Source organism: Stylophora pistillata, chromosome 1 (genome assembly GCF_964205215.1).
Source record: "Stylophora pistillata chromosome 1, jaStyPist1.2, whole genome shotgun sequence".
NCBI classification, from domain to species: domain Eukaryota; kingdom Metazoa; phylum Cnidaria; class Anthozoa; order Scleractinia; family Pocilloporidae; genus Stylophora; species Stylophora pistillata.
In genome coordinates, this window is record NC_142519.1 from 30,659,910 (window position 1) to 30,670,714 (window position 10,805).

Genomic DNA, 10,805 nt, shown 5'->3' on the forward strand with positions numbered 1-10,805 from the left:
CGGTCGCGTAAAATCAAGCCTCTTCCGGTTTCTTTCTAGAGGAAGAGAATTATGGCTCTAACTCTTTCATCAAAATCTTCCCTTCAAGCAGTATTGTTTAGGATTGTGGTGCTCCTTGTTTGCTTGGAACATCACCGATCTCTTACCTTCGGAGGAAACTTGTCAAACTATGGATCAAGGTCACCCTACCACAGAACAAGACGGAACAAACCAGACATCGGAGGTAAGTGCGAGCCTAAAAAAGCATACTCGACGCATAACAGACAGTGTTCTACGACGCATAACAGACAGTGTTCTACCACACTTAATACACACTTTTTCGTTTACTACTACTGATAAAACAGCGAACAGTGTCTTTTTTTCCAATTATCTTTTGAGACTGGAATAGTGGGGCTGTGCTGCTGGGGGTTTGTCGGGCGCTCAATACTTTCAGCCCACTACCGAGGCGTTTTCTTTAGGGGGACGTCACACCCATCCGAGTCATTCGATTTCCACGATCTTGATGAAGATGGACAGAATTTGATTACTTGAAACATATAGATCAGGTCACTTCTGAAACAGAACATATATACAACCGATATACGTTGCACTTTCAAATCTTATTTCCCTTTCGAATGTTCCTAACCTTTTTACTCTTTGATTATGATCGGGAGTTGGAGCATAGTCATGGATCATGAAATGATGTTTAAACCCTAGAACCTTGATTTGCGAGTTATAGTTTTGTAACGTCAGTTGTGAATATCAAAAACTGGACCATAAAAAAATCCGATGACTCCGCTCTTGGCCTGACCCTCGATCATGGTGACGTGACTCAATGAAAGACGTCAGGAAAAATCCCTGAGGGTGTAGAGAAGCAGAATCCTTGCTGAATTTCACCTGTAATCACTTATTGTTGTCTTCTTTCCTTGATTGTTCTACTGTTTTACTAGCTTTGAAAACAGAAAAACTGATACCTCTGAACTACGATGAAACTTTTGCCTACGGATGTTTGCATGATATCCCGATACCAAATAGTACTTTGGAAACAACATTCACGCCCCAACAAGAGAGAGCTGTACTTATGGAAATATTCAACCAAACAGCTGGTAACAATTGGAAAAAAAGTACCTACTGGGCAAACGACTCGGTACCACACTGCCTTTGGTATGGAATTACATGCGATCAAACCAATAGCTACATTATTAGTATCGCTCTGATAGAAAATAAGTTAGATGGAACTCTTCCAAGAAGCTTGTGGAAGCTTCGTAATTTGCAGGGGTTGTGTGTACGTAGCAATGACAGGCTTTCGGGTAATCTTATTGAAATTTTGTCTCCCAATATGACAACCTTGCTTCGTCTTGATCTTGCTTTTAATAAGTTGTCTGGTGAGATTCCTGGCGAGATCTTGCCAAAGATGGAGTCTTTGGTAAAGGTCCAACTTTGCTGCCAATTGGGAAAGGGTCTGTCTGGTGAAATTCCAAGAGACATTGGGAACTTGACTGAACTGCAAGTTCTCAGTCTTGGAGAAAACAGATTGAATGGCATGATTCCGAAGAGCATTGCCAAATTGAAAAAGCTTTGGTTTTTGGATCTTGAAAGTGTAACATTTCTAAATGGAGGATTTGAAAACATTTACAATCTGTCATCTCTACGTTATATGCATCTATCTCTTGCTGGGCTAAAGGGAACTTTGCCAGACGAATTTGGACTTTACTTTCCTGCTATGATTGAGTGTCTCTTGCCAGGAAATCGTTTCACCGGAGGCATTCCCTCAACAATGGGCAACATGACAAACTTGTGGCATTTGAACTTGGCGAACAACGATTTTTCTGGAAAAATACCAAAAGACATAGGCTCAATACCCATGCTTCAAGTTGCTGATTTCAGCAGGAATCAGTTATCGGGGTTACAAGAAGGAATTGTTTTCAAGTCAAAATCCCTAGAAGTACTGAATTTGGCTGGTAATAAACACCTTACCATGATGTTTAACAGCCTGTTAGAAGCAATGGAACCCGTAAATCAATCGTTGCGTATTCTTAACATAAGCGAGTGCAATTTTCTCGGAGTAATCTCCCCAAAACTGTGGGACTTTCAAAATTTGATTTCTGTAGACTTAAGTAGTAATGGTTTGTTTGGACAGCTTCCATCTCCCCCAGGTAACATGTTATTTCTTCTTAATATTGACATCTCAGCGAACAACCTTTCAGGACAAATTCCTCAAGAATTTGCAAGACTCCTAGCGCTGGAAGTGTTCGACATATCACTGAATCCCAACATGCATGAATCCAACGAGGGAAGTGGAATTCCATCCAACTTCGTGACGGTTGATTTTAAAACTTTGACGCAAAGAAATTCAGATGATAAATTTAGGTGTCCTAATGCTCGGCTCAGTTACAACAAAGGACTTGTCGTATTAGACCCAAATTACTATTTTTACCGCATGTGCCTTTGCGACATTGGATACTTTGGCTCAGGAAGAACTTGTTTACCTTGTATGGAAGGAGGAGTGTGTCACGATCAAATGTTTCCTACGCAGTCAATGATCATTAAAGAGGGATATTGGCCTTCATCTCTTGATGAAAATGTGACTCATCTTGTAAGATGTTCGCAAGCTTTGGGCACCAGTCCCCACGTGAGTACACCATGTAATCCGACAGGCTCTTGTGACTGTGAGGTTGATCCTGATTCGCTTAAGGAGACAAAAGGGGAAATTGACAGACCATCCATCATTTGTAACAAGTCGTGCCTTTGTCAGAAAGGTAGTCGAGATAGGTTTTGCTCCCTTTGTGAACATGGTTATTACAAACAGGGAATACATTGCAACGTCTGTCGTAAGAGTGAAACCAGTGTTTTCATCCTAGTGGTGCTTTTAATTCTTACCATCCTGTTTATGATCTTTGGGTTTTTATTTTACGAGAAGAAACGGTTTCTTTCTGTTACTTTTGTCTTTTCTCAAATCATCATTTTGACCATTTTAGCGATGCTTCAAATCATTCCACCCTGGCTCCTTGAACTCAACATAATAGCTCTTTTTATTGGTTTAGCCGGAAGAGGAAAGACTGCAAGAGGAATTATGAAGACAAGCGTGTTTTATTTCCAAACCTTTGATGCCTTATTGTCCAACAATGACGTTTGGCCAGTTGAGGTTTTGGAGATGCAGGGATACATTGGAAATGTTTTCAACTTTCGTTTCTCTGGCCTGGCTTGTGAGTTTCCGAGCTTGTTTACGCCTCTCGGCGAGCTTGCATCTCTTTTGATTCTTCCTCTCATTTGCATCTTGCTTGTTTGGTTGTATTTTAGCCTTGGTTGCCTAGTCTTGAAAATTTTTGAACCTCACAATTCAGAAGAAAGACGATTTCGACTTCGGAATACCTGTTTACAACTCTCGATCATGACTCTTAACTTTACTTACTTTCCCATTGTGAAGAAAACAGCGTCTATCCTAGCGCATTGTGGTGAGGACAATGGCCAGCGTTATTTGAGAGAGGCACCGTGGATGGAGTGTGAAGGCAGTGACTACACCATCCTACAGGTGTTAGGCTGGCTTGCTATGCCGCTGTATGTGATCGGTGTGCCTTTTGGAGTGTTCCTTCCTCTCCTGCGCTTCAATAACGTAGCCAGAAGACATGGGCTGCCCCAGCAGGACCAAGAAAGTTTGGACAGTTGGCTCGGTTCTATCTATTTGCCATACAGGAAAGAATTCCGTTCCTATTTCGAGATCATCTTTCTTCTCAGGCGGATGCTGATCGCTTTCGCGTTGTCCCTCATCCCTCGTGCATCGTCCTTTCAGACGATAGCTGTTTGCTTCGTTTTGCTAAGCGCCCTGTGCTTGCAGTTGTCCTTCAGGCCGTTCAACGATTCTTACCAAAATTTCCCACTGGAAAACACAGTGGAGGCCCTGGTTCTTTTGATTCTTCATTTTTCTTTCACGAATGTAAGGTACGCAGCTCTGAACCCCGACTCGTCTACACCCATTGTTTGGATGATTGTGGTGGTCAATGTGGTACTATTTTGCGGAATAGTTGTCTCGATAATTTTTTTGTTGAAAAAGGTGGAAAATGCAGACGAAGGGCATGAAGAACTTGTACCAGTCCTAGGAAACCGGGTGCTGGAGAACAATATGGAATTTTTGAGGATTGATTGAGTTTTAATAATACCAAACGTTTAATTCAAGTTCAGTACCGATACTTAAGAACTGTTCCCATTAAAACGATATTTAGCTATTTTCTCTTAAGTGATAGGAAGGACATTATGTGGCTGTGCATATGAATACGAACGCAATTTTGTCACACTCGGTTAACTTAGCAACATTGTTGTCATTGCTTGTTAAAGAATAGAGTATATTCATGAAGATATGTTCTAGGAGAAAGATAAATTCTGGTATTTCAACAACATCCGTGTAAAAAAATATTAAACTATAATTCTTCGTTGTCCGCTAGCAGTTTATTTTTGGGATCACCTTGAGGAGCTTAGAAATCAGGCTCAGTTTAGTAGCCAAACATACTGGTGGTTTTCACGTGGGAATTAATAGAAAGGTTACAAAAATCCTCAACTTGTCGCGCGACGTGAGCTAATTTATCGCATGACAAGTTGTAAATTTAGTAAAAAACAAGCAACAAACCCAACATTTGTTGCACCCGCGATCTGTTTTTCGCAACAATATTTTTCGACCCGCAATTAACGTTTTTTTTGCGCACGTTGTTTATCCTAGGTGAAAAGCGTAAAACCTCAACCTAAAATTTGCAACACAACAACGTTGTGCTATCAGTTGAGGTCTTTGCATCTCGTATTTTGCCGCCTTAAATACAGACCGGGAAGAGTTCTCCTTGACGATTTTTTGCGTATTGAAAGTACGACTTGGCGACCAAAAAGTGTTCACATTTAGCGCGCGGCCAAAATGATCATGTTACATAGCTGTGACTCAGGAAATTGTGAAGACAGGTTAGCAACTATGGGGGAGAAAGGGGAAGTCAAAAAGAGGCCGGAACGGCAATTGATGTTAGTTACAAGAATAATACACATACAGCGGGTATTTCTATATACTACTTTCTTGAGGGTGTAACTGTATGACCAAAATGAACGCGTTTTGATCGTCCACATCGAGGAAATTCCACTCCTCAAAGTCGTCCCGGTTTCGAAGATGGCTGTTGTGAAGTCATACTACACGTCAAATCAGGGGAAGATGGGCAATGCTGTCTGAGGGGCTGTTCCCACACCGGAAACGATTGTTCCACATTCTTTTCTGCTGACATTATTCGCGAGCGAATAATGGTGAGTCTCTCATCGTTGCTTATTTCACGCAGCATAGATGTACTTATTATCCTTGTATTTTCGCCTAGATTGACTACATTTGTGCATTTCCATCGTACTTTAATAACAGAAATAAATCGGTTTTAATGAAGGCCAATCGCTTGCCTGAGCTGTCGACCGACATCCTCTCGCCTGAACAGTGCGAAACCTCTTGTGGATATTGACATAAACAACCCAGGTTTCCGAAAATCCACCTCGCAAGGCATCAGTTCCCCCCTGCCCTCAAAAAACAATAGCAACAATAGCAATGTCATTGTGATAAGAGCACTGCAACGAGATTAATTGTGAAAGACAAATAGTAATACATTAGACGGTGGCAAATCCAAGTACTGTATGAAAATTGATGCATACGCAATATTTGCCAGTAAGCGAAATGACTGCATTTAACTAGAAAATTTTTTCTCTATTAAATTCCCTATTTGAGATACCTTGAATCAGATGACTATAAACTCCTTAGTTCTCCGTTTTAACGGCTCCACGACGATGGGTGGGTACATTTCGCTGATCCCCAGTCCATGGACTACCCTCGATGGACTACCTAAGTGGATTACCCTAAGTTACCTACCTTCACGCGAGCGAATCGAGCGAAAAGAGGGACTTCATCCTCTTTTGTACCAGACGCGTTCAACCGGCAACAACCGATAGGGTCTAAAAGTACTTACGAGTGACCACGAACAACCACGAGTGACCACGAGCGACCACGAGTGACCACGAGTGACCACGAGTGAGCTTAAATCAAAATATCTCAGTTTTCTTACTGTGACGTCATTACGGAATCATTTTCACTTAATTTCATGAAATAATGACTTACTCACGAAAACTGAAGTTATTCACTGTATAAATGCATAGCGGACGATTTGAAAAACATGAAAAACAGATGCGATAATATTTAAAAACTTGCGGTGTGGACTATACATTACAGATTGCAAAGTTACGATAGGTTGAAAACAAAAACGATTTGAAGAATAGTCATAAATATCACATGACCATTTTATTTGGCTCTATTTTAACAACCCAATGATATCAATGATCAACCCTTCACTTTGGAAAATTCCATTCAATTTTCAAATGTACTGCAGACAAGTAGTCTGGACAAGTACTTCATTGGGTTTTGCGTCGTAAATTACCCCTAGCGTCAAAGTAATAGTCCGGCTATTTTCTTAGCTTATATATCGCTTGGGTCGTGAATAATTCGTATGAATATATGTTTCTCATGACAAATTTTTATTACACCTAACTCTCCGTAGGATTCCAAAAATAGTACAACAATAACCATGGGAACTAGGCAGCTAGACACCATGGGGGGCATTTTGGGCGTTTCCGCGCGCTTTAGAATGAGTTTGCGTGTTTCTTTTCAAGTTCACATTATTATGTTTCTTTTCAAGTTCACATCTTATTAAACAAGAAGCGTAAAGAATTCACGCGCTCTGAAGTTGTATTTTTGTTACCGTCGAGTAGAGGAGGAGTAGATGACAGTGGCTTAGCGTGTTTTCAAAAAGTTAAATAACACGGTGATATAATAAAATATACGTTTTGCTGTAGTTATGGTTTCTTAAATATATTCTTTGAAATTATTTTCCATTATCGAACGTATGCTGCGGAAAATATTAGTTTCCGTTCTAGTAGGTATTTGATGAAATGATGTGAATTGGACTGCGTAATGACGTCATAGTAACAAAACTGAGATATTTTGATTTAATCTCACTCGTGGTCACTCGTAAGTACTTTTAGACCCTATCGGCGACAACCTGTTAACTCCACCTCAATTTGTCGCCCGCTATATTCCCACGGCTATTATTAAAGAGAAAACAAAAATGCTTCGAGATCTACCTGGACTGCTTGATCACTCTTGACTGACGCACAATTGGTGTTGTTGTGTAGCTTTAGTTTAAGCTTCAATGTACGGCTCTAATCATCTGAAGATCGCAATATCCGTGAAAATAACTACACTGTAGAGCTGGGCCCAGAGATATTTCCTAGAATGTAACTATTTCATGCTGACATCATAGCAGGAAATAGTTACACTTACGGCCGTGTTTTCACGAGCGATTTTTCAGGTCGCTTAGCGAGTGACAAGTGTAAGTCCCGTGAAAACAGTTGTTTTTCCAACTCGCTTAAAGTTAAGCGAGTCGGCAAACTTCTGTGGAATTCTCATTAAATTTAAGTCACTAAACCAAGTCGCTTAAGCGAGTTGGTAATTAATTTCGCCCAATCAGGAGTCGTTTACGGTTATTCATTTGACGGGGCTGTCAAATCGGAAATATAACACGCGTGGTATTTTTATTCTCCTGTGAAGCTTCTGCGGCATTCAAAACAACATGGATAATCGATCATAGAGCGAATAATTTTTCTTTTTATGATCCAAGGAGCTTCCCATCAAATGATGCACTATCAAGTTATTCCTCCTGTGAGTGATCACTTTGCCGATCTCGTTCCCGCACGTGGTCCAAAATCAACTGTGGCTTCCACAAGCAAGATTTTCCCGACCAGATTCGCTGACCGAATCGCAAATGGGCCCATACCAGAGTGCCAGTGTAAGCGGCGTAAGTGAAGGCCCCTCTGTCGGATGAAAGCTACCCGCATAAACACAGTAATGAAAAGAAGAAGGACGAACATGCGACCATCTTCTCCGTCTTCCGCCATACTATTCAAATTGATTTATCCGCGCGCGTGCTCTCAAATTACCAAAGTGAAATATAATCTTCCTCCTGAAAACACCTTTCATTTTTGAGTCGCTTAACTTAGTCTGTAAGCATAACACCCTCAGGAATGTTAAGCGAGACAACCGGCATCGTGAAAACACGCGGAAAGAAAGGCAGGGGTCGCACCACAGGCAGCCCAAGCTCTCTTTGAGAACCACATAAGGAACACAAATTTGCATATCGATCTATAAGGATTTGTATGGGACTTTCTACAAGATATCTATAGAGATAGTTAAAAGTGAAGATATAAAATAAAAATGGCTTACCTTATTCCATACGTGTGTTGTTTGCTCCTGGTGTCGTTATTTTACCGATTTCACTTGATTTAAGCGGTTTTTTTTAATCCTGGTTTCCCCTTCTTGCGTCGATCGCAGGGCTAAGATTGTGTGGCTAGAGAATCGAAATGAGAGGTCAACCTTTGCCCTCGAATTCCGCGTTGGATTTGTGGCCGTGAGTACATTTTAGCTTGGGATTTTTTACTTCGTTCGGGAGGCTGACCGGACAGAAGTGTTCGGCATTGTCTTCTCTTCAAGAAGAGAAAACCCACATTTAAAAAAACCGATTAAATCAAGTGAAATCGGTAAAATAACGACACCAGGAGCAAACAACACACGTATGGAATAAGGTAAGCCATTTTTATTTTATATTTTCACTTCTTTTTTATCTCTATGGATATCTTGTAGAAAATCCCATACAAATCCTTATAAATCGATATGCAAATTTGTGTTCCTTGTGTGGTTCTCAAAGAGAGCTTGGGCCACCTGTGGTCGCACTAACGCTTTTGGTGTTTACATTGGACATAAAATCTGTCATCGCGTGCTTGCGACAAGTGCGACCCTTTATCGCAACCAGACATAACTATGTCCGAAGGACCTAAAGATCAAAAAAGCCGATGTCCTGCCTCTCGAGGACAGCCAAGCTTATAAAACAGTAACTGTAACAGTCAAGACAGTAACAGTAACAGCCAAGCTTATAAGATACAAGATTATAAATTCGAATTACTCACCACCCTTCACGCACAATGAATGTATAAAGAAAAAAGAAGAACAGCTGACCAGCGGCATTAAGAAAACAAAATGGCCATCATCGATCATCGATCTCTGTTTTTTTAAAGGAAGGTAATTTTGGGTAGTCCATATGGGTAGTCCATATGGGTAGTCCATTTAGGTAGTCCATCGAGGGTAGTCCATGGACTGGGGGTCAGCGAAACTGTACCCACCCCACGACGATAGCCTCTATCTTTGCAATCTCGGATGAAAGGAGCAACTTGCAGTAAATACTGCCCGATCACTTGTCGGCAAACTTTGATTTGAAATAATCGTGTCTCGTAAAACAGGAGATTCTTTCGATGCTGCCGTCAAAAGTTAGCTTTCGGTTTGCTAAGGGAATTACCATAAGGAAACGAAACTCTGGAGCCTTGACCAAGGGCATCCTTCGCCGTACTTGGCGCGAAGGAATAATATGTTATGGCAACAAAAACGAGCGCACGCTATTTCAATTTTTTCTTCTATCGGAATTGATTTGCATATATGATGAGCTAAATAAATATGCCAAAAAAATATTGTGTCAGAGGCACTTTAAAGACACGCCTGCGAGAGCAAAAATTAATTTTAAAGGCGACAATGCGACGCGACCACGAAAGCCGCATAGGGAGTCCGTGCCGGTATTTTTTTTTTTTTTTTTATACCTTTATTGTCATGTAGAAACCACCAGGAGGCTTTGTTACAATTTGAGCCTGGTTTCTAAGCTCCTCAAAAAAGTGATCCCACAAAAATATAATTGCCATCTGCTGATGAGAAAACGGTTGGTTTTGAGCCGATAAACTGTTTGCTCGACTGCAAGACTCGACTTCCTTAGAGCTATTTAATTCCTTCGACTTCCTTTATCAATGCATTTACACGGTTGATAGTGACATTAAAGAAAAAAAAACCTTGATAAGAAATTGAAGACGGGGCCCTCGGATACATTTTTATCACTTTTATAGGTACTTATAGACAAGATGTTTCTCGTTTCTAACCAAGACTTTTTGATAATATAAAGAGCTACGAACTTGCTTGTCTTGTTCTGTAATAGGTGACGATGTCGTAAAAAAAGAACCTAAAAAGCGTGAAAGAATTAAATCAATGTGTTTGATAATGACCGCAGACAAACTACATACCGTAGTTTCGTGTATCGTTGAAACGCACAGTTTCGATCCGATATTTGGATTCGATACCAAAACTAGTTTAGATCGGCCCTTTCTTACGAAAGCAGATATTAACCAAACGGTTGCACAAAGTTCGAATTAGACTTTTATTTCATAAATCTTGGGGGATAGATAGTCGAGAAGAAGGAATTTCAAGCAGAGAGAGGTTCACTTCGCAACATGGAAGGCGATCATGATATACTTCCAATGCATGAGAAAAAACCGAGTTCCATCTTTCCTCTTTGCACCATTTGATCTGAGAATCGCAAAAGGATCGATAACATTGCTTCACTCAGGTGCAGTATCGAAACAACGCGATTTCCACGGAATAGCATTGATGATATTCAAGCCTATGTATCCAAAACACCTGTGACCGTTCCACTTCATAAAACTGTTCAGCTTCCATCAAGAGCGCCACGATGGCAAAACCTTCAGGAAATTCGATTGTTTTGTTGGCGACCGCATATATTTTATCTCTTTGTATATGGTGTAACTATAGTCTCAACACTGGTAGAGAGAGCGGATCGTTTTCATGGCGCACGGGTAGGTAAGGATTATCTTTTTACGTTTTCTTTGAGATATACGAACCTCTTTCCCTCATCCTATTCCCAAACTGCTTTTCATCTTTT

At 40.7% G+C, this 10,805-nt stretch overlaps 2 protein-coding genes across 3 annotated transcripts in view; both read left to right on the plus strand.

Moving 5' to 3' along the window:
• The first annotated feature begins 51 nt into the window (after positions 1–51).
• On the plus strand, positions 52–5,469 carry LOC111331809 (uncharacterized). Its single transcript, XM_022937000.2, is given in 3 exon segments — positions 52–223; positions 930–4,081; positions 4,084–5,469. Coding segments are annotated over 3 exon segments (3,360 nt in total). The 3' UTR covers positions 4,120–5,469.
• Positions 5,470–10,154: 4,685 nt separating this feature from the next.
• The window catches only part of LOC148742078 (A disintegrin and metalloproteinase with thrombospondin motifs 17-like), a 7,240-nt gene continuing 6,589 nt past the window's right edge, over positions 10,155–10,805 (plus strand). The window contains exon 1 of one of the 2 annotated variants that reach the window (XR_015996543.1): positions 10,155–10,723. Coding sequence is in view for 1 of the 2 variants with exons in the window: in XM_088748455.1 (XP_088604581.1) it covers positions 10,596–10,719 (124 nt within the window). In the remaining variant the exon portion in view is untranslated. The remainder of the gene's footprint in view (positions 10,724–10,805) is intronic. The other variant, XM_088748455.1, reaches the window with a different exon arrangement.